This window comes from Leptonychotes weddellii, chromosome 10 (genome assembly GCF_054177405.1).
Source record: "Leptonychotes weddellii isolate Sample4059 chromosome 10, ASM5417740v2, whole genome shotgun sequence".
Classification (NCBI taxonomy): Eukaryota; Metazoa; Chordata; class Mammalia; order Carnivora; family Phocidae; genus Leptonychotes; species Leptonychotes weddellii.
The window spans coordinates 103,975,701-103,998,967 of NC_138378.1; the positions used below are offsets into that span (position 1 = coordinate 103,975,701).

Consider the following 23,267-nt stretch of genomic DNA (forward strand, 5'->3'; position numbering starts at 1 on the left):
CTGTGCACGAAGTGGCTTCTTCCTGAGTGATGCTGGTGCAGTCTGGACCATCCTGAGCCAGCATGTGGCAGTCCAATCTGTAGAAGTCACTGAATGCCTTACCAGTTAAGAAGCCTCAAATGATCTTGTTCATTCTTGTACTCCCATTACACATGGTGCTTTGTACTCGGTGTGGAGGCGGGGGTGGTAAGTAAAGTCTGCTGGATCAAGAAATTTCTTTAATGCTACTAAAGTTCATGGAATGGAATGGAAAAGCTCACATACTTTGTATGATCCACAGAAGCCCTGACCTGCAAAGACACATGAGCTACTCCACCCCAGTCTCCAATCCCAGGGTTTCCAAGCCAAGCGCTCTTCAGCCCTCCACGGTATCTGAAAGTCCAGTGTCAGCCAGAGGCTCCCAAGGAGAGTAGGTGGGAGGAGCTCCTAACAGTGATGGCAGATGAACTCCAAGGCCACCTCAGCCACTGAAGGAGAGGACTAAACACACAGAGGGGAGAAGAATAAAGGCCTCACCAGGCAGGACCCTGTAACTCGTATCAGAATTTTGAGTGCAAATCGAGGAAAGACGGCTGCACAGGGACCCGGGCAGCGCAGGACCCAGAGAGCACCAACACAAAAGCACAGTCCGGCTCAGACCCCGAAGAGCCACGGTTCTGAAAATGCAGCCAGAGCGAGGGCCCGCCCAGCAAGGCTGCTCTTAGATTTGGTAAACTGTTCTCAATTTCCAGAAGAAAGCCCTGCCCATGACATCTGGCACCCTATGCTGAAGCCAGGATACATGCGAGGAAGCAGGCACTTACAAGCAGCTTAGCTATTTATTTAGTCAGTAGAAAAATGACTTTACAGGTTTGCGGTGCAGTAAGGGAGACGGGGCCCCACCCTCATGCTAGCGCACTCCGGTCCAGTCCGGTGCCTGGCGCACGGTCTGCAGGTGCGCCTGTGAGCACATGAGCTATCTGGATGCCCCAGAGCATCTCCTAAGTGTGCTGCCCCCGTGGGGGGCACCGATTTCGGGCCCAGCGGCTAGGCCTGACAAGAGTCTGAGGAGCCAAGCCCTAGAAGCGGCCCAGCACAGTGGCTAAGAGAGCCATGCGTATGTACATGCCGTTCTCGGCCTGGCGGAAGTAGGCTGCTCGGGGATCCGAGTCCACCTCCACGCTGCAAGAGAAGGAAAACGGTTGGCACACAGCCCCCAAGGCCTGTCTGGCACCAGGTGCCCTCCCACAGCCAGCCCCCAGCATAGCCTCCACTTGGAAGCTGTGTCACCTTATCTCATTGACTCGAGGCATTGGGTGCATCACCACCATCTTCTTCTTGGCCCGCGTCATGATGTGGGGAGTGAGGATGAACTGGCCAAAGCACTGTGAGGCGACAGGGGCCCTGTCAGCACCTCAGGGCTGGGGTGGCCGTGCAGCCACAAGCCTGGGATCCTCCAGGGTCCCCTCCTCACCCACACTCAGTTATCACGACCAAGAGGCCCAGTCAAGCTCCTGGGGCCCCGCCTTCCCAGCCACTAGTCTGGATGCCCCGCAGCTCCAGCCCTGGCCTCCCCTCCACCGTGGCACTCACAGCTTCATACTCCTGGGTAGAGTCGAAGCGTTCCTTCTGGATTCGAGTCATGTAGAGCACGTCAGTGTCGGGCAGTGCTTCCTCAATGCTCTCAAATTCCTCCTGGAGGGCGAGGTCGAGCCAGAGTGCATGCAGCGCCGGGCCCTCACTGCCCAACCCACATGCCCCGTGGCCTCCCAGGGTCTCACCTGTTTGGTGCCACGGGCCGCCACAAAGGCCCGCACGTTGGGTGGCATGCGCAGGCTGGGAGGGGCCACATAGCGCAGGCTGACACGGTACTGGGTGAGCAGGCAGGCCAGAGAGTGCACGGTGCGCCCATGCTTCAGATCCCCCACCATTGTGATCTAGGGGAGGAACGCGATCACCAAGAGGGCCCCCAGACTGAACACCTGCACCCCCGTTTCACAGCTTGCAGTCTCAGGAGCAGGACGGAGGCCTCCCTGCTGCAGCATGCCTCGGAGCAGAGACGGTTCTTCCCAACAGCCTCCCTCTCCAGACCTTCCCCAAGCAGGCCTCCAAGCCCTGCCACGACCCTCACCGTCATGCCATTGACAGTCCCAAGCTCTTCCCGGATGGTGAAGATGTCCAGCAGGGCCTGGGTGGGATGCTCTCCGACCCCATCCCCAGCGTTGATCACTGGCCTCCGGCAGTGCTTGGCTGCCAGCTGCGAAAACAAGGAGAGCCCTGTCTTCTGCAACTCAGTGGCCCCCACTCCCGGCCTGAGTCCCACTCTTCCTGGGTCCCCTTCCCCGTCCGGCCCAACCAGACACTCGCAGTCATGTCCCTGGATCCACCCTACTCCCCCGTCCCACTGCGCTGCTGGCCTCACCTCCACCGCTCCAGGTTGGGGATGCCGAAGCACGACGACGTCGGCGTAGCAGCTCATGGTCTGCACGGAGTCAGCCAGGGATTCGCCCTTCTGGACCGAAGATGTGGCTTCCGAGAAGCTGAGCACAGCACCCCCAAGCCGGGCCATGGCCGCGGCAAAGGAGCTGCTGGTCCGCGTGCTCACCTCATAGAACATGGAGGCCATCACCTTCCCCTGGCGGGAGGGCAAGATTCGATGTAAATGTGGGTGCTCATCTTGGGGAAAGCACAGCTGCGGCTTGCTTCCCCCACTTACACAGGAGAGGTACTGAGAGAACCCCTCCCCGCAAACCTCCTAGTGACCTGTCCTGACCTTGACGTTTCCATTAGTGTCACATGGAGCTAAAGGCTCTGCCTCCAACAAAACCATGGGTAAGTATCTGAACCAGATACTTGTTCTCTGGGGGAGAAGGAAATACCCCAGTTCTGTCCCATGAATCCACCTGCATAGACCAAGTGACCAGATTAAGTAAGCTGATACACTGGTGCTCAGGGCCTTGTAAGTCAGAGGAGAGCAAACGTGGGGGTCGGGGGGCCTAGGGCAGCTGGACCTTCCAGAGTAGAGAAGGCGGAGTAACTTATAGTGGAGGGTTTAGACTCACAGGAAGGGACCTATGGCAGGAGAGGGAGATCCCTCTGATCGCTGCAGAGCCCTGCTGACAGGGTCCTAGACCCATAACCCACAGCCCTGACCCTGACCTTGAGTATGTCGAGGCTCCGCTCCTTCTGTACCATCATACGCAGCGTGTGTGCCACATTGAACAGGTGAGACATCTAAGGAAGAGCCCCAAGTCAGCTGGAAAGGCGGTGGCCCCCAGAGGTCCTAGCCCCAACTTTCCAGATTCTCAAAGCTCTGGGTGTCCCCATCCGCTCTCCCCCAGGCACCTGATCCTTGGTGAATTGCTGGACAGACAGGATATGTTGACCCACTAATGAGTGCAGCAGGGGTGAGGTCTGGGGGTGCAGCAGGCCAGGGGTCCCCAGGTTCTGGGGTGACGCCTGTCTAGGTACTGGTGGTGGAGGGTAGCAGGTGCCATCGAGAGTTCCCATCAGCTCTGCAGTGAGGGACGGGGCAGAAGAGGTGGGTCAGAGGGTTCCTCCTACACAAGCCAGATGAGACAGGTCCCCGAGGTGAGCGTGTGTTCCAGGGGAGTCTCACCTGGCTCAGCTGCCTTCCGAGAGGACTTTTCCTTTGGCTCCTCAGCTACAAACAGGGCAATGGGACAGATGTAAGCCTGCAACTAAGGTCTGTGAAGAGCCCCCATTTCCCCACACTCTGGATCACAGTGTCTGTGTTAAACCAAATCACACAACAGTAGCTGTAGCAGGTTAGGGGCAAACAAGAAGGACCAGCAGCCCGGGGAACACACAAGTGACTTCCCACGGGGGCTGTTGTGTGTGAGCAGTGGTGCCCTCCCAGGGCCCTCCCAGGAGGCAAAGGGATCCTAGGCAAGGGGAACGGCCAGGCTCACACCAACCAACAACCTGGATTTACCCCACGTCCTGCTGCCCCGTGGGATCCCAGCTCCCGGGCGGAGGAACACAGCTGCCCACAACAAGAAAGGGCCGTGAGAAGCTGTGGGGTGCCTGCCTCATGCTGGGCAGACTGATTTAGGCAAAGGAGAGTACAGTGGATCAGACTAGGACAGGGTAAGTGGACCAAAGTGACCCCCATCCATCAGCGACACTGGGGGGGAAGAGGAGCCTGTCCCTACACATCTCTTAAGTCCAGATGGCCCCGTCCTCCACATATCACAGGACCTCCCTCTTACCTGGCAGACCTGGATCGGAGGCTCGGTGGATTCTGGGTGGCAGGTGGAAGCGGCCATCGGGAAGCCCTGGGACGGCCCGGCGGGGCCTTTCAGGCGTCTGGAGAGACACAGGTCTAGAGTTTTGAAAAGTACTGACCCAACTCTTCCTCAAGTTCAACCCCTCAAGAAAAGCCAAACTGCTCACTGTCCACAGTGAGAATGGAATAGATCCCAGTCTCCGTCACCTCCCCCTCTGGTCCATCCTTCTGCTACGCTGTCCTTGACAGAGACAGACAAACTAGCCCCATGACAGGCGCCCAGATAACTCTCTGGTTGGGTTAATAAGGGGCCTGTTTCCCCTAGTTAGGTAACCTCCTAAACTGGGAGTTGATTCTATGTTATGCAGCAGACAAAGAAGTAGGTGGTGGAAATTTTAAGTGTCAAGTGCAGAGCCTTCCACCCTCTAAACCACCAATGCAACCATCTGTGCCGTTAGCCCTGTCCCTGGCTGCACCCCCCAATATCCCCCAAAACCCCCCACCCCCCCAGGCCCGAAGCACTGCAGATACCGTGGTTATCTCACTGGTGGCAGGGGCTGGGGGCACAAGCTGGGGAACAGCCCCCTGAGGCCACTTGCGTACATCCTGTCCATAGCCCGGGGGCACCAGGACCTGCAGACGGAAGGCAGGAGCAGACGAATAAGCAGGGGGCACAAAGCCAGACTGAGACCCTACAGGAGTGGAAGCCAGCAAAAAAAAAAAAAAAACAAAAAACAAACACCCGCCTCAGGGCAGCTGGGGGTGGTGGTGGCACCACAGAGACGTGCCAGGGCAGGAGGACAATGGGACCGAGGAAGTCACTACTGGGATGGGGCTCGCGCCACTTACATACCTGCCCGTCGATATAGGCCACCTCCCCTCGTAGGACCACACGGCGGACGGTGCCCTTCACCTTCTGCCCTTCAAAGGGGGTCCAGTGGGCCTTGGAGAAGGGCATGTGGCTGGGGATGGTCCATTCGTGCTCCAGATCCACCTGCCCAGAGACACGGGTTATGCGAGGGTAGGGCCACACCATGGAACAGAGCCGCAGGCTGCAGAGTGCATCGCCGCCCCGCCCCCCACCAGGCCCACGTGCCCACACCTCCACGTAGGTGTCCTCCTGAGGGGGCAGGTGGAAGATCCGGCGGGGATTGTGGTGCAGCCGCTGCAGCAGGTCATCCAGACTGAGCCGGCCCTCGCTGACCGCCGTCAGCAGCAGTGGGAGCATGGTCTCCAGCCCCGGGAAGCCGGGGGGAGGCCTGGGCCCACACTTCTCCTCCAAGGTGTGGGGGGCTGGGAGGGAAGAGAGCGGCCCCGTCAGGCCCCATCACCTCCCCATCTGGGAAGTCACACAGGCCACCAGGACTGCACTGCCTCCCTAGCCCCGATGCTCATCTCTTCAGGTTACGTGGCAAACAGGTAAACTGGGGTGGCTGCCATCATTTGGGGACCAGCAGCACCTGTCACAGCCCAGGTGCTGAAGGACCAGCAGAAGGACCCACCTTCTCTTATTTATAATTTTACTCATTTGCTCATCAGTTCCTTTGGGGAGTATTTATCGAGCACCTGTCACAGCCCAGGTGCTGTGCTACACAGATCAAGTCCCAGTCCTCACGGAGCCTAGAGGCCCTGAGGTGGGGCGCGAGCCCTGCTGGGCAGAGGTACACTGTGGGGCCTCTCACCATGGTCTGAGGCGAAGCAGTCGATGACAGCCATGTTCTCCCACAGGGCCTCCACGTCCTGGTGGGAGCCAAGCTCGGGCCGGACCTCGCCCTTCCCCGGCCCCAGGCGCTCCAGGTCATCGTGGCTCAGAAACAGATGGTGGGGCGCCACTTCACAGGTTACTGGCAGCCCCCGTGCCTTGGCGGCTTTAATCAGCAGGATCTGGGGTGGGCGGAGAGCGGGGAGATCTAGAGGAGGCCTCCCTCGTGCCCTGCCCCGCAAGGTCTCCGCATCCAAGCTCCCCTCCAGGAAAGTTACGGGGCAGACAGGCGGAGGATGCTGGCTCCACACTCCCCGCCCCCTCGTACCCAAGCAGGAAGGGCACCGGGACCTCTGGTGTACTCTCACCTCCTCCTTCCGGGCCACGTGACATATGTGCACCGAGCGCTGGGTCAGCTGGGCCACCATGAGGATGGCAGCCACACTCTGCCGCTCTGCGTGGGCCACGATGGGGAGGTGGGAGGGCCACGTCTCAAAGTGCTGGGGACAGAAAGAATTTAGCAGGGAGCGTGCAGAGCTCTCACGGAACTCTTGACACTTCACTGCTGTTATCCCACTCTACGGGATCCTCAAGCCAGGACGCACTAACTGGCTGCCTCCTCCCACAGGCCCGCTCCCTACCTCCATCCACTGGGCCACATTGTCCAGCCGAAGCTCAGAGAAGGTCTCGTTGAGGTAGAGCTTTAGCCCAGCAGCAGACCCGGCCACAGCACCCAGGGTCCCTGCGTTTTCCAACGAGGCTCCAAGAAATAAGGCAAAGTCACAGCGGGCACCAGCCTCTGCCAGCTGGAGAGGGTACACAGGAGACAAGGCCTTCTGGCATCCGTGCCGGCCTGGCACCAGTGGCCTGCGCCCCCGCGCTTCTGCGAGGGGCAGGGGGAGGAGGGGTCTGGGAGGCAGGCAGGGACATCTGGGTCACCGTGAAGCAGGAGTGCAGGGCTCACCTTCTGGGCCAGGGCCAGGGCCGGCGCATCAATGATGGGGGGCCGGGTATTAGGCATGGCGCACACCATAGTGACGCCCCCCGCCAGGGCAGCGGCGGTGCCCGAGGCGAAGTCCTCCTTGTGTGTCCCCCCTGGTTCCCGCAGGTGCACATGGATGTCAACCAATCCTGGGAGAACATGGACGCGGCAAGATTAGAGGACGGTTCAGAGACACAAAGGACATCAAACATATGAACCGGGGTGGCAGGAAAAGCAGCAGCGACTGATACGAGTGAGAGGTGGTCAGTCAGGGGCACAGTGGGTCATGAGAGGAAAGAGCTCAGTGAGAAAGAGTCTGGCCCTCCCAAAAGATGCACTCACCCGGTAGCCGCACAAGCTTCTGGGACGTCATACAGTCGACGTGCACCTTCAAAGGAGGGGCTGGCCCAATCTGGCCTAGGGCCTGCAGGTGAAAACTGCGGTCAGCTCTCATTTGAGGGCATCCCGCGAGTCGTAGGTAGGGCCTGGGCTTTCCCATAAACCAGGCTCTACCCCTCTCTACCCCCCTTCTCTCTCTCTGAAGCCACAAAGCCTGGTTATTTGCATGACTACTTCATACTGAGATTTCCCAACCCACGACCACTCACTTCTCCCTCCTGCCCCATTAACACTGGCTGCTGGCCTCCCCAGCCCCCAGGCCCCAGTCACCTCCACAAACAGTTTGGTGCACTTGATATCAATGATGAGGGGCACAGAGAAGTCAGCGGCCAGGCGCCGGGTACGGTAGCCCTTGGTGACAAAGGAAGAGAGACGGCGGCCTCCAGCCCCGCGCATTGACAGGTTAATCACTAGCTCGAAGTGATTCTCAGCCAGTTGCTCCAAGATGCTTCGCTGCGGTGGGCACTCACCATCCACTGCCTCCTCAAAGTGCCAGTCCACAGCTGTTACCTGCGGCCCAGAGACAAGGTCAAGGGCTAACCTGAGCCTGGCAGGAGTCAGGAAGGACAGCCTAAAGGGAGGGGAGGTGGCCCAGGAACCCATGAGGAGGAGAATGAGGACCCACAGGGTGGGGACCAGGGCTGGCTCTATTTGGTACTGGCAAAGTGTATTTCTTGACACGGAAGATATCTACTCTATGGTTACCAAGGACTCTGTGCGGTATGAGCCCACACTTATACACAGAGAAATAATACTCTGGAAGAAAATATACCAGAACATTAACAGTGGTAAAGAAACCGTAAGAGACTTTTTCCCTTGCTTTTCCGTATATTCTATTTGCTCTACGTGGAATACACAGGACCTGTGCAATGACAGTAAAAGCAGGGGAAGACAGAATTCTCTGGTACAACGTGGAGTAGGCTGCGGGCGCCCTGGTACCTTGACGCCGTGCTCAGTATAGAAGTCGGCGGTGCCCAGACTGGCGTAGAGGCTGTAGCCCAGGCTCTCCAGCAGCCGCACGGTGGGGAGCAGCTCACTTTTGTTCTGAACCAAGCAAAAGGAGAACGAAGTCGTGTCTCTCCCGTCTTCCACTTCAAGGTCAGCCCAGGCCCAGAGAGCCAAGGCCATCTGCCCCAGCCTCTCTGGGCAGCCCCCCAAACCCTGACGCTGGAGTCTGTACCTTATAGCTGCCAATGGTCAGCAAGATGTTCTTCTTGGGGATCTTAAAGCCAGTGCTTAGCATGGCCTTGAGGTAGGCCTCGCAGCGGCTCTCCCCAAAGCCAGCCACTTCCCCGGTGCTGGTCATCTCCACACCCAACACCACGTCGGCACCCGCCAGGCGCGAGAACGAGAACTGAGGGACCTGAGAGAGCAGGAAGCGAGATGCCGAGCTCCTGGGCCTCAGCCAAATGGCAAGGTTAGCCTTCCCCGCCACTGCTCTGTCTGTCAGTCCTCTGCTTCCCGAACATACTTTGGGTCTTCCCTCAGTTTCCACTCATTATTCCTTTCCACAAGGCCTATTCCTTGGCCTTGGAACACTTCCTCAACAAGCTCAGTAAACCAAATATCCTGACCGTCCTTCAAGACTCAATTCAGGGGGTGCCTGGGTGGCTCAGTCATTAAGTGTCTGCCTTCAGCTCAGGTCATGATCCCAGGGTCCTGGGATCGAGCCCCGCATCGGGCTCCTGCTTGGCGGGAAGCCTGCTTCTCCCTCTCCCACTCCCCCTGCTTGTGTCTCTGTCAAATAAATAAATAAAATCTTAAAAAAAAAAAAAGACTCAATTCAGGCACCAGCTCTCCTCCTGGGCCTTTCCAGGTCACCCCTTTTGGAAGTGGCATCTCTTGTCTGTAAACTCCTTTCGCATTTTATTCTTCTCTCTACTACGCAGGTTTATCATGGCCTGTTATAGAAGAAGCAAGCTGTTTTTGGACCCAACTTCCCTTGCCTCCCATCACTGGAATATGAGCTCCTAAGGGACAGAGACCATCCTATCACCATTATGGCCCAGTGATGCCTTGTCCACAATAGCTGCTCGGTTTACGTGTTGACTGATGTATTATGTGAGCGGTAAGTGAAAGCTCTCCCACTATTTGTCTCCTTGCTTGTGACTTCTAACCTCAAGGTTTCAATCCTCCGTACCTTTACCCCCACGACTCCAGAGCCAGTCATGAGCCCCACAGGTTCCACTTCTTCCCCCATGATGACCCGTGTGGCCAATGCTACTAGGTCCACACCTAGTGTCTTGGAGACGAAAGGGAAGGAGCGAGAGACACGCACGTTGCATTCGATGACTTTCAGCTGGTCGTCCTGGGGCAGAGAGGGACTAGTCAGGCCTTCCGCAGTCTGGGCTTACTGATGCTACTCCACTGACCTTGACTCTTCCCCTGACTTACCACTCTGTGGGTAATCAGTCTGGAACAGGTGTCAGGGTAACTGACGGTCACAAACCCTGACAACAATGCGGGCTCTATAGCTACCACCCCTTCCCTCCAGCTTCCGGGCCTACTCTGATGAGGGCAGGAGACAGTGAGCCTCGCTGGCACTGCGGCCCCAGAGAATGAGGAGGTGCTACTCCCTTCCCTCAGTGCCCTCTTACTACCTTGGCAATGAGCTGCAGATTGAAGGGTCCCGTGACCTGCAGCTCCTGGCCCACAGCGTGCACGATGGCTTTAATCCGCTCTAGGGTTTTGGCAGTGATGTCTTGTGGTGGGGTCACCAGCGTGGCATCACCTGAATGCACACCTGCATTCTCCACGTGCTCAGAGATGGCAATGGCTGCCACCATACCATCACGGGCCACAGCATCCACGTCAATCTCCTAGCGGGGATGCGAAGGCAATGTGATACAGGGCAGGGGGGCGATTTTCTTCCCCCACTTGCCCCAGGAGGCTCCCTTCCTTTGAGAGCCTTGGTACAACCCATCCTTCCCAGTCCACTGTGCCTACAAAGTGCTGTAGGACCAGAGAGGGGAGTTTCCACCAAGGCTGAGGAGCCTGCCTTCAGAGACTTCTTTGTCTGTGGCCCTACCTTGGCCTCCTGGATGAACTTGGAGATGACCACGGGGTGCTCCTTGGAGACGGCTGCCGCACTGCTCAGGAAGCGTTCCAGGTCCCCGTCAGTGTAGGCCACATTCATAGCAGCGCCGCTCAGCACGTAGGAGGGGCGCACCACGCAGGGGTACCCCACCGTCTGGCAGAACTGGCGAGCAGACTAAAGGTGCAGCTGGGTTGGTCACACTCACCCATGACCTCATCCAGCTCCCAGCCCCCCACCAGGCCCCAGCCCACCTCTAGTTCACTGAGCTCCCTCCACTGAGGCTGGCTGATACCGATGGTGTCCAGGAGCCGAGAGAACTTGAAACGATTCTCAGCTGAGTCGATGGCTTCAGGGGAAGTGCCCAGCACACGGCACTGCTGCCGATGCAAAGCCATGGCCATGTTGTTGGGCAGCTGCCCGCCCATGGATAGGATCACGCCTTCAGGGTTCTCTAGCTCATAGATGTCCATCACCACCTTGGTGCAAGAGGAGAATCGAGTGGAGGTGGCAAGTGGTCAGGGATCTGAGCCTTCCTGCTCACTGCTCCTCACCCTCTACCCACTTCCCCTCAAACCCCACAAGTTCCAAAGAATCTTAGGTCAGCCAGCCACTCCCACGTGACCTGGCCACCCAGGCTAATGAGCGGTCTTCATACTCCTCTCACCTCAAAAGAGATCTCATCAAAGTAGAGTCGGTCACACATGTCATAGTCAGTACTGACTGTCTCTGGGTTGTAGTTCACCATGATGGTCTTATACCCCATCTGTGATAGAGAGGGAAATGAGATTTAGCTAGGAGGTGGGAGGAACAACATAGAAAAACTAAGGCAAAACCCCTACTTCACCTTAGCTTTCTCTGAAATGGATGTAAGGGACACCTGCCTTGGGAGGGAAGTAGGGCCAGCCTTGTAGGTATCAGAGAAGTAGGTACAAAGTGATGGAGAAAAGACACATGCCCTGTGAGAGGCACAAGATGGCCTAAGGGGAGGGCTCCCCCCCGACCCCCTCCACACCTCCCAAAGTCCTAAGATAAATATAAATGTAGCAATTAATAGAAAATGCCAGGATAAGTTGGGCGAAAGGCAATTGCTGGAACTGAATGGAACAGTAAAGAAAACAGTATGAAAAACCTTTCGGAGCTGCCGGATGCAGCCCACGGCACACCAGTCAAATTCAACGCTGGAGCCTATTCGGTAGACGCCAGAGCCAAGGACCAGGACGTGAGGCGTTCGAAAGGTGAGGTCATGGGTGGTGCCCCAGTATGTCAGGTACAAATAATTTGTCTGGGCTGGCCACTCGGCTGCAACTGTGTCGATCTGTTTCACTGCCGGGCAGATCCCCAGTTCCTGACGCAGCTTGCGAACAGCCAGCTCTGTGCTGAAGGAGAAGGGTCAAAAACATAGCCCTCGGAGTGGGGCGTGGACTAAGTAAAGAAGTGAGATCCTGGGGCAGGGAACTGAGAGGCAAATATCCTAGGGACGAAGGTCAGAAGCCCCTCACTAGTACAAAGATTCTCTGCCCCACATCCTCAGCCCAAGGCCCTCACCACCACCTCTAACCTCAGAACTGCAAGGGCAATCTGCTTGTCTGAGAAGCCAAGGCGCTTGGCCTGGTGCAGCAGGTCTGGGGGCAAAGGCTGTCCACGATGCTGTTCCAGCAGCTGGGCGTGTGCTATAATCCGCTTCATCCGGTGCAAGAACCAGCGGTCGATGCGAGTGAGTTCATAGAGCCGCGCCACCGAGTAGCCAGCCCACAGAGCAGCTGCCACCACAAAGATCCGCTTGTCCGTTGGCGTCTCCAGCTCCTAATAGGGAGGGCAGGCAAACGGATATGGAAGGACTGTGGAGAGGGAGATGTCCGAATGTTACGCAAAATATTCCAAATCTACTTTTAGCATCTAAAAAGCCTGAAAGCACGAGTACCTCACTGTTTTAGGAAAGGAAGCTGTGGAAAAGGAACCAGAACCAAAGCTCTGTGATCGCAAAAACCTGTATGCAAATCTTGGCTCTGCCTCTTTCTGGCTGTGCAGAGAGTGTATTAGCAAGTTCCACAAGCTCTCTAGGCCTGTTTCATTGTCCCTGGAAACAAGCTTAAGAATACATCCTCCTATGATAGAGGAGACGAACCACAAAATTCTCAGCAACATGAAAACACAGCAAATGTCCAGTAACGACTGCTGCTACTAGGGGTAACAAGTCCATGGGCTGGGGGCAGAGGCGGTCCATTTCATGGGCCAGGGGGAGGGAGCCACTTACCATATCACTGACCGGCTTTACCGTGTGATCAAAGCCCACACAGTTCTCATCCACCATGCGAAGAGCCTTCTGGAAGGCCTCCTCAAAAGAACGCCCAATGCCCATGACTTCACCTGGAGGAAGAGGATGTAAGGACTGAGGGCCTGGAGCCAGGAGATGCTGCCCAGAATTTCTATGATTTAGTCAAGTCTCTGGGAGGTTCTTGGGATAAGTCCCATGGTGGTGGTATGTATGGTGTTTCATTATTAAGGAATCTTAAACGGAAGTTCCTTTCCTTACAATTTTCATGTCTTGTATTTATTAGAGACCACGGAATTAAAATGCCTAAAATGGACACAGAGATACTAGAACATTACAGTTTATCACAGTGGCCCAACCCCTGACGGTTATCCGGTTATTTGCTTTATTCCTATTGTGACACTATCTGGGATCTGTCTCATCCTTTCAAACTTCTCAACAGTCTGGATAATAAGATGATCCCACTACTCTTTGAATCCATCCAGAGGTAATCATGTTTTACAACTCTTATTTTAAAGTATTTCTTCCTGGACTTTTTTCAAATGTGTTTTACACATGGTTATAGAATAACCATGTATAAATAGTATGATTTCTAACCTGCTTTTTCTCTCATCATAAGCTTGTTCCCACATTGCTATGTGATCTTATTACCAGCCGTTTAACTCCTGTATGATTTACCATAACTTCCCCTAGCTTTGAAGTGTTTATCCTTCTAAGTGAGGCTGTGATGTCTTTAGGGCTTTGGATTATCTCCTTAGGATAAATTTTCAGAAGTGCAGGGGCAATAGATAAAACCTTTAATAAATATTACTTGCTTCATAGAAGTTTGTGTTTTATAATACACAGTGTAAGTTTAACCACCTTCTAAGAAATATATACAATTATTTTAAACAATTTTTGCTCAAAACAAAAATACTACCTCATTTTAAACAGATTTCGATTTACTAATAAAAGGGAACTCCCCTGTCTCTACAACTTTCCAGGTTTGCTTATTGATTTCCTCTTCCATAAAGTATTGTAATGTCCTCTGACAATTTACCCTAGGGTCTTCAAGTATTTCTTACCAATTATATTTTTCTATTTACAATCCTAATTGTTTCTTTAAAAGAACTTTAAAACTTTAAAATGCTAATAGTCGTGTTAGGGAAGTGGATGATAAGTGATTTTATGCAATTCCTTTGTAATAGGGTTATATTATAAAAGTGTTGATTTTGGGCAAAAGAGCAACCTGCCATATTTGTATATGCATGCATAGGAAGATTCTGGAATCATATATATACCCAAATTAATCTCTGTGTGACATGATTATAGGTGACTACTCTTTTTTGGTTCAACTACATTGCTAATTTCTCAATGGTTCATGTATCTTACTTATATAATAGAAGTCACAAAAAGTTATCAAAGATCACATTCTAAGAATACTTGAATAGACGTAAAACGTTTAAATGTCTCATCTGGGAATCAATCTTTCTCCTACTTTCAGTCCACTTCTTTTTACCAACAACTTAATTATGGCTTCATTCCCATGTTTATTATAATTTTCATATAACAGAAATTCATCTCCAGAAGGAACAACTTGGCAGTCTTGTATGATTTCTAAAAATTCCAAAATAATATCTGAGCTTACGTAGACTTGCTTGTTGAAAGGCTATTATTGCTCTTAATGGAAATTTGGAACACAATGAAATGCTCTTATCCATAGCTGGAAGCACTGTGGTATGTGAAACGCTTGCTTTGGCTGAAATGTTTTAGAACAGTCTAGATAGAGTGACTTAAAAGGACACAGGGAAGCATGTTAACTCAATTCCAGCACATTCGACCACCGCCTGGATGTTGACCATTACACCCAGTCATTGTTCACTGCTACATTTCCTTGTTTTTATGAAAAAGGTCTCAGATGTCCTGCTCTGATCTTAAACGTTGGGTTAAAAAAAAAAAAAAAAAATTTGGTGATGGTGGCAGAAAGCGCCTGGAGGAGGAGATGGGCAGACGCCGGCTGCCACTGCACTGACTTGGATAGAGAAGGGTTCACAGAACAGCAGGTCTCACTTCCCCGAAGCATCAGTATTTAAATTCGCACAGAGAACAAACTGTCACTGGCATTAACAGCCTAGTGATGAGACCATGGGCAAAATGCAATGCAAGGCTGTGGGTAGAGTTTCACGAAGCCAGTCTCGCCAACAACAGGCAGCAGAGTGTGACAGAGGTGCGTGTAACTAGCGACTGGATCTAGTTTTCTGTTCTTGGCTCTACCCTCTCCTCAGCCTCATCACTTTCCTTCTGCGGGCACCTCAGTTTACTCATTTGTAAAGCGGGAGGGATGAGCTAGTCTGATGGCTATCACCCCATCCCCGAGATTCTGACACGCCCGCCATCTGGGGAGTGGAGGTGGCATGTGCGTTCTGGCACAGATTTCCAGATGCCTTTAATTCCCACTCTTGATGAAGACTACTGGATTTGAAACGTCCCTGTGAGTTCTGAGAAACCCTGTTCCCAAGCTACTGCTAATAACAGCATCTGAAAGGCTATGCCAGGGAACTAACTCTATGACATTCTAGATTCTTAGGACTGCTGGGACCCCAGAGAGTAACCCGGGGAAGGGTCTCTGGGGGTGTGTCTCTCTCACCGACGCTCTTCATGCAGCTCCCAATCTTTGTGCTGACACGGAGGAACTTGCTGAGGTCCCAGCGAGGGATCTTCACCACACAATAATCCAGGCTGGGTTCAAAGGCTGCTGTTCCCCCTGTCACGGAGTTCCTGGGAGCCATCATGTGGAGGTGCCAGGACAGAGTGAGAGATGTAAAGAGTGAGCTTCCAGCTAGCTTCCTCTGTCCCCACACATTCAAACCAATGTCCTTTTCATAATCCCTGTCCCATGAATGTCTTCTTCAGCTCCCCTCCCCCTCTCTGATCTTTTCCCCACCCTCGTACCTGAGCTCAGGCAGAGAGATGCCCAAAGCTAGTTTGGCTGCCACGTAGGCCAGCGGATAGCCTGTGGCTTTACTGGCCAGGGCGGAGCTGCGAGAGAGCCTGGCATTCACTTCAATGATGTAATACTGCAAAGAGAGAGAAACAGGAAGAGAGTGTTACCAGATAACTGGCCCAGAAGGCCTACCTGAGAAAGATATCAGTAGGGCCAGAAAACAAAGCCCTCTCTGAAGGAATAGATAGCAAAAGCACCACCCCCATCCCAGTCCAACCCTACCAGAGACAATCCTGACTTCTACTCCAAGGTCTGTAGGGTCAAAAGGCCCCAAAATTATGGACGGGGGTCCAAGAGCTAGAATATCAGCTCCAGGGCCTAGAGTCTCACCTGCTCAGACTCAGGGTTCAAGGCATACTGCACATTGCACTCCCCAACGATTCCAAGGTGCTGGGTCACCTTGATGGCAGTCTTCCGCAATAGCTGGTATTCCCTGTCATTCAGCGTCTGGCTTGGAGCCACCACGATGGACTCACCAGTATGGATGCCCAGTGGGTCCAGATTCTCCATGTTACACACCTGTGAAGGGAAGGTCCCACGGAGGTCACTGCCAGAGGGAGTCAAGAGGGTCCTGTGACTTCTGGTGAGACTCCACCGTGGGTCTCAGGGACATCGACCCCTCAAAGATCTCAGCCCTGGGCTCTGCTCTTACTACAGCTCATACTGCCCAACGTAACTCCCGTCCCGCCTCCATTACTCACCGTGACACAGTTGCCGTAGGCATCTCTCACCACCTCGTACTCAATCTCCTTCCATCCCTTCAGGGACTTATCGACCAGCACTTGGCTGGTATGGGCAAAAGCTGGGGCCACAAGAGCAGAGAGCTCCTCCCTGTTAGAGGCAAAGCCAGAGCCCAGGCCACCAAGGGCAAAGGCTGCACGCACCAGCACGGGATACCCCAGCCGCTCAGCAGCTGCCTGGGCCTGCAAGGAGCAGAAGAGATGAACAAACAGATCAGACCTCGACTGCCTGCTGCACGGAAGGTGCCTGGCCCCACAGAAAATAAGATACAAAGACAATGACACCATTCCACTGTCCCCCAGTCACCCTCGAACCTGTTCAAGAGAATTGGCCGCCTCACTGGGGGCCACGTGCTCTCCAATCTCTGCCATCCTGGAGGCAAAGGCACGCCGGTCTTCCGTCAGTTCAATGGTCTCCACAGGTGTGCCCAGGACCCGGACCCCATACCGAGCTAACACTCCAGCCTTGGTCAGCTCCACACCACAGTTCAGAGCTGTTTGGCCTCCAAAAGTCAGTAAGATGCCATCTGGGCGCTCATTACGGATCACCTGAGGGAGGAGAGGAATAATAAGCATTACGACCTTGGGGGTCCAGAGAAGAGGATCAAAGAAGTTTAGAACCCAGAATGACCACAGGATCCCCCTACCCACGTGGGTCCCCTCCTCAGTCCAGCCTTACCCCAGTCATACCTGGGTCACGTAGTGAGGTGTTATGGGAAGGAAATAGACCTTGTCAGCCAGACCCTGGGAAGTCTGCACTGTGGCAATGTTGGGGTTGATCAGCAACGTCTGAATGTTTTCCTCCTTCAGGGCCTTAATTGCCTAGGAGGACAAAAATGGCCAATCAGCCTCGCCTGCAGAAGCAAGACTATCAATGGTCTTAGACCACCAGAGTATCTCTTCTCTCCCTCCCTGTGCTCTCAGTCCCTAGTAGCCAACTCCTATTCCTCAGCACCTCACCTCTCCACACATTCCCCAGATCTCCTGGTTCATTCCCACCCTACAACCAACGTTCATGCCTCAGCCCTCTCCTCAAGACTATCCATTCCTAAGGTTCACACACCCAGAGAGGCAGCGATGGACATGCTTTACCTGAGAGCCTGAATAGTCAAACTCTCCAGCTTGGCCAATGGAGAGGCCCCCAGAGCCCAGGATCAGAACCTTTCGTGGTGGGGGAAGCCCAGAGCCTGGGGTGGGAATTCCAGGTGGACAGAGGCGCTCAACCAGCCGCTCTCGAACTGTGGAGGCAAAGAAAGTCATAGAACGTTAGAGCTGAATGGGACCTGAGAGATCACCTACCTTAACCCCCTCGTTTTACAGAAAAATCCAAAACAAGTCATGCCTCTCATGAGTAGCAGAGGCAGGACGAAAACCCAGGACTCATGACTCTGGAGCTCCTTCCCACAGAAGAGGCATAATTAGTCATCGTGGCTTGGTTGCTTTCCCACCCCATCCCCTTAAGCTCCCAAACATATCTCAGTTTCCTGGGGCAAGTCCATCTTATGCCCATCCCAGAGCCAACCCTACTCTTAGTTCTCCACAACCTGGGTCTACTCAGGTGCTCACCTGTCTGGCCCCCAGGGTTCCCAGCTGTGGCTTCTTTCACAGTTTCCAGAAAGATATCAAAAAGCAGCTCCATATCTGAAGGACCAGCTTGGTGCTCTGGGTGAAACTGGACACTGTTGAAGAGACAGGATCACGAAACCTGCCATCATCCCTGCCTTGAATTGGCAGTCTTGGGAGTAGGTAGTGGGATAGATGACCGGGGCCCATTACTGTGCTTTACTTTTTGATCTTCAAGACCCTGGGGCTTCCAAGCTGTAGAAATTCAGTCACCCTGCCAGAATCACCCAGACCCACCTGAAGAATGGCAGGCTGTCGTGTACGATGCCTTCATTGGAACGATCATTGGCGTTGGTAAAGAGAGGAAGCCAGCCTGCTGGCAGCGAGTCTGTTTCCACAGCAAACCCATGGTTCTGGGATGTCAGAAAGCAGCGCCCAGAGCCCACCAGCAAGCATGGCTGATTGTGGCCTCGGTTCCCATATCTGGAGATGGAAGCACACTGAGTCACTGGCTCCTTTCACCCCCCACCCTTCACCACTTTACCAAACCCAGCTTCTGTTGAGCTCAGCACCCTCAACCGGCCCCTGCTCCTGTTTCAACACTAGCCAACACCAACTCTATTCCCATCCCCAAGACTCCCCACCGCTCACATCAGTAGTTCGGGCCCTTCCTCTCCCCACAAGTCCCACCTCATCTTGTATGTCTTGGCCCCAATGGCTAAGGCCAACAGCTGGTGTCCCAGACAGATCCCGAAGACAGGTCGGGGATTAGGCTCAGATAAGACACGGCTCAGTGTGGATACCACACTGGGATAGGAGGCAGGGTCACCAGGGCCATTACTCAGGAAGACACCCTCATACTCTGGAGTGGGCAGAAAAGATGATGTCAAAACCAGTAGTTTAACCAGAGAGACACACTTGCAGCCCTTACCATCAGAGCAAAAGCCCTGATCTCTGTCTCCTTCCCTGCAACTTACAGCAACTAGACCAAGGGACAGATCTTCCACCCATGCTGCCTGTCTGTAGCCCTGTACACACCCCAGCTACTCACCCTGGCTGTCTAAGGCGTGGTCCCACGGTACCACAGTGACCTCAGCACCACGCTGACACAGGCATCGGATCTGATTATACTTGAGGCCACAATCCAAAGCAAGGATCCGAGGGGCGCCCCCTGCATTGAACACCCGTGGAGCCTGAGGAATAAAGGGTAACGGTTGGCAGCTGTGATCAGTGAGGACAGATGAACACACACCGACCCCTGCCTTTGAGGCCTCTTCTGATTTGCCCTCAAGTGGTCACCCCAGTTACAGGCAGAATAAAACTACCGTGCTATGCTTGCACTGCTCTCCCACTCTACCTCTGTACCTTAATTGAGACCTCTGGCACCAGGGGGCGGGCATTGGGGTCCAAGAACGGCAGGGCTGAAGGCTCTGTCCCATCCTGGACCAGCTTTCCCAGCAGAGACCCTTGCTCTCGCAACTTCTTAGTCAGCTCCCGAGTATCCACTCCTGTCAAAATAGCACTCTCTCAGAGATCACACTCGCTCAACTCAGTCATGCATGAGGTTAGACTTTCAGGAGCACTGCATTCCAGAATCCTGAGTCACACACAGCTGTTCTAGGGGCATCAAAATCCTGGGCCATCCTGATGGAAGTACACTACCATGAAGTATTCTTGCTAAAAATATCACATCTGAATTGAACCATGACTTCTAGATTTGTTTACAGAAAATAATACCAGGAGACAAAGAAAATGCTAAACAACACTATCGGAACATAATCAACAAAATGCAGATTGTGGGATACTCTAAAGGAAAACTGACTTGCTTTTGTCAAATGGGTTATAAGGTCCATTGATCAAAGGGACATATCAACCAAATGCAATACACGGATCTTAGATCCAGATTCAAGTAAGCGATAAAAATCATTTAGATAATAGAGAAAATTGTAAACATTGCCTGGATTTTTGATATTAAGGAATTACTGTTACTTTTTTGTTTTATTTTAAAGATTTTATTTATTTGACAGAGAGAGACATAGCGAGAGCGGGAACACTGCAGGGGGAGTGGGAGAGGGAGAAGCAGGCTCTCCGCTGAGCAGGGAGCCCGATGTGGGGCTCGATCCCAGGACCCTGGGATCATGACCTGAGTCGAAGGCAGACGCCTAACGACTGAGCCACCCAGGCGCCCCTACTGTTACTTTTTTAAAGGTACAATAACGTTATCATGGTTTTGTTTTAAAAAGGATTCCTGATTCCTTTTTCACAGACAATGAACTATTTGTGGATGAAATGATACAATATCTTGAGATCTGCTTCGAAAAAATGAAGGGGTTCTAGTTGTAGTGGTGAAGTAAGTTTAGTCCCGAGTTAATGATTACAGAAGCTGGGGGATCATTATATTATTTCTTCCCACTGGAGCGAGAGCTCAGTTCCTTCTCCAACCTGCGGACCCCAATGTAAATTTTCCAAATCCGATACATTCTATTGCAACCTTGGACTCAAGGCCCAAGAGTGCACAAGAGACTTCTCGATTCTTCCCACCCAGGCACCCCAGGTCCGGGCAGGCTCACGCCGTACCTTGCAGGCCGGGTACGCCATGTTGTTGCAGCCACCGGTGCAGGGTGCGGGTGGCACTCCAGTGGCTGGGCGTGGGGCAGCACTCTCCCACCACCAGTCCTGCCACGTGGATCCCTGAGGATTCAAACCACTGTGGACAGAAGGAAGAGATCGTGAGGAGCCCAGGGCCACAGATCTTCCTATCTTCTTTTCCCACTGTACAGCAGGGGCCCTACACTTCAGCCACACTGAAAGACCCGGCAATTCCTTGAACACACCCAGCACCTCACGCTTTTGTCCTTTACCAACAATGCCGTTCGCCATGTGAAACACTGAATACCAGGCCCTCGTTAATAACTGAGAGTGAGCTTTTCTTTTCCTTCCTTTCCTTTTATCCAAAACGCAGATTATAAATCCCACTTCTGTGAAGATACCGCCTCCTCACCCCTGGCAGTTTGTGTCTCTTCCTTAGGGTTCACCTAAACTCACTTTATTTCCACTGTTCTTGCTATTTACATTGTATATAAACATGTTTGTGTGTCTCCCCATCACAGAACTATGAATACCTCAGGAACAAGGTGCCCGACACATAGTAGCAGTCAACAAACATTTACTGAGTGCCCACTTAGTGCCAGGCATTGTAATAGATGTTGGGGGAGGAGCAGTGAGTAGGCAAAAAGACAAGGTCCCGGTCTTCACTAGGTTAATTTGCTACTTAAGAAGCCTGAAAATTAACAAAGCAACATGCAAATAAACAAGATCGTAATTACAGAGTACGATGAAAGCAGAATGTAAGATAGATGCACAATACCTTCTTAAATAAAAATAAAGGTTTAAGGTACAACACTAGGCACGATTATGCCCCTCCCCCCCCTTAGTAGGGGATTTTCATTAAAAAAAAAAAAGAAAGCTAACACAAGTTTGCTACCCAATACATAAGCATTTAATAACTAAATAGAGAACTCGGTCATCTACGTGGGAGGGGATGGCATATCGAAGTCACATATGCTTAGTGGTACAGGTTTAAAAGATGATGGCCGTTTAGTGTTCTTTAGGGATCTGCAGGATAGTTTGGCAGAACCTTCCATGGCCATGGAAGACTCACCTGCATATGGACCGGTGCATTCACAGCGCATGTGCCACAAACGCATCCATGGGGGACTGGAGGCTCTAGGAGGCCTTACTCACCCTGATTCTGTTAAGTGCCTCGATTTTGCAGGTTTATAAACGCTTATTTTGTCAGTGTGTCCACAGCTGACAAAGGTGAAGACTGCCATATGTTAACCAGCATACTGCATTATAAACAAGAATGCAGTCTATTTACAGATTTGTGATGAGGACTGGTCCTTTCCGGGAATAACAAAGAGTGTCCCTTACCTAGAGTTCCCTCTCCTAAGAGTCAGGGTGAATTAAAGGCTCATTAAGCCTGGAAAACCAGGACAAAATGCATTTGGAGGAATACCCTACCTAGGCTGGGGTGGTTTCCACTATTAATTTGTTGATTTTTTTCATTAGTTGAACTGTCAGTGCAACTTAGTTTCCAAATTCCAGAGGAGGAGGAATAGGTGGAAGCTCACTGTGGGAGGAGACTGAGTTTTCTTATCTAGAGATAAGAACTCTACTGAAAAGTGGCAAAAATGAGTCAAGGTAAGGAAAATAGGTTTAAAAGATTATCGACTTGACTGTTTGGTAGGTGAACTGGGACCCACTGTCACTGGGAAGGGTGTGACCCTAGCTTCCAGTCTCTTTCCCACTATGTGTAATCTTAAAGCATTGCCCCCATCACACCACTCTGCTCCTAAAAAATCTTCACTGGTTCCTTACCAAAGCCCAGGTTCTTTGGCGTGGCTTCCAGTGCTCTGTGCCTCTCAAGGTATTCAAGCCCTGGGTGGGATTTAGCTTATCATTTCAGTGTGTGTCTATCTTTGTTCGCTCCAGGATGCCTAACTTAATGTCAATGTCCTCACTTGACTAACGGTTAATAATCATTGAATTGAAAAGGAAAGTAGAGAAAGCATTTGGGTGTGGCTACCTTACTGAGACCGAACTCATCCACTTCATCTGTGGGGATGCCATAGTTGCCGATCAGAGGATATGTCAGCACTAAGATTTGTGCTTTGTAGGAAGGGTCAGTGAGGGCCTCGGGGTAGCCGACCATGCCGGTTTGAAACACTGCAAGAAAAAGGCAGGGCTGGGGCTCGGGCAGGACACCCTTCACAACACTGCCCTGCGCGATGACAATGCCCCAGCGGAGGCTGCCTTGACCTTGAGGGATGAAAGAGGCTGGGATGGGGACAGGGATACCAAATGGGGATGGGAAGGAGGGTATGCAAGCAGGAAAATGGCGGGTTTGGGCAGGGCAAGCTGGGCAGAGAGGGGCAGCAGAAAGTGGTATGAGGTCGGCAGCCGGCCCGAGCTTGCTTACCCACTTCCCCGGCAGTCGACACAGTGGCCCCAAAGGGCTGGCCCCGCAGGACCGACCCATCCTCCAACATCAGGGCCGCCATGGGAACGGAGCTCAGAGGCGGGGACGAGCACAGAGAAGCGGCAAGCGCAGCAAGCCCCAGCCGGTGCTGGAACCACGTGAGGTCGGCGCGCCAGGAGTCGGTCCACGTGGCTAACCGCGCCGGTGGCTGGAGCGCGGGCCGCGGAAGGCGCAGGAGCTCCAGGCGCGCTGGGCGGAGGCAGACTGCGGCGGCGCGAGAGGCCGGCAGCGTGAGGGGCGGGGCCCAGCACGTAAGGGGCGGGGCCAAGCTAGCAACAGCGTGACGGCGTCTCCTCTCCCCCCCAACTCCGCCCCACTGC

At 53.2% G+C, this 23,267-nt stretch overlaps 1 protein-coding gene across 6 annotated transcripts; it reads right to left on the reverse strand.

Moving 5' to 3' along the window:
• Positions 1-205: 205 nt before the first annotated feature.
• On the reverse strand, positions 206-23,252 carry CAD (carbamoyl-phosphate synthetase 2, aspartate transcarbamylase, and dihydroorotase). Of its 6 annotated transcripts, none has more exons than XM_081797045.1 (45): positions 22,888-23,252; positions 22,495-22,634; positions 20,484-20,613; positions 19,272-19,414; positions 18,958-19,099; positions 18,597-18,768; positions 18,204-18,389; positions 17,910-18,022; positions 17,436-17,581; positions 17,034-17,165; positions 16,659-16,892; positions 16,305-16,526; positions 15,934-16,122; positions 15,552-15,676; positions 15,247-15,377; positions 12,603-12,715; positions 11,907-12,151; positions 11,478-11,724; positions 11,013-11,111; positions 10,600-10,824; positions 10,340-10,522; positions 9,912-10,130; positions 9,452-9,619; positions 8,492-8,674; positions 8,251-8,355; positions 7,582-7,821; positions 7,255-7,336; positions 6,895-7,061; positions 6,572-6,736; positions 6,299-6,430; positions 5,911-6,112; positions 5,331-5,521; positions 5,082-5,222; positions 4,760-4,861; positions 4,221-4,308; positions 3,935-3,985; positions 3,599-3,643; positions 3,325-3,494; positions 3,139-3,213; positions 2,402-2,614; positions 2,111-2,236; positions 1,761-1,916; positions 1,573-1,674; positions 1,270-1,364; positions 206-1,161 (listed from the first exon to the last, which is right to left on the reverse strand). In XM_081797045.1, exons 1-45 carry the CDS (start codon positions 22,967-22,969, stop codon positions 1,059-1,061), a joined length of 6,720 nt encoding a protein of 2,239 aa, XP_081653171.1. In that variant the 5' UTR covers positions 22,970-23,252; the 3' UTR covers positions 206-1,058. The 6 variants fall into 6 exon arrangements, with proteins under 6 accessions (XP_081653171.1, XP_030895352.1, XP_081653172.1 ...); XM_031039492.2 differs by having other exon boundaries at positions 4,212-4,308; XM_081797046.1 differs by lacking the exon at positions 3,935-3,985.
• Positions 23,253-23,267: the final 15 nt, after the last annotated feature.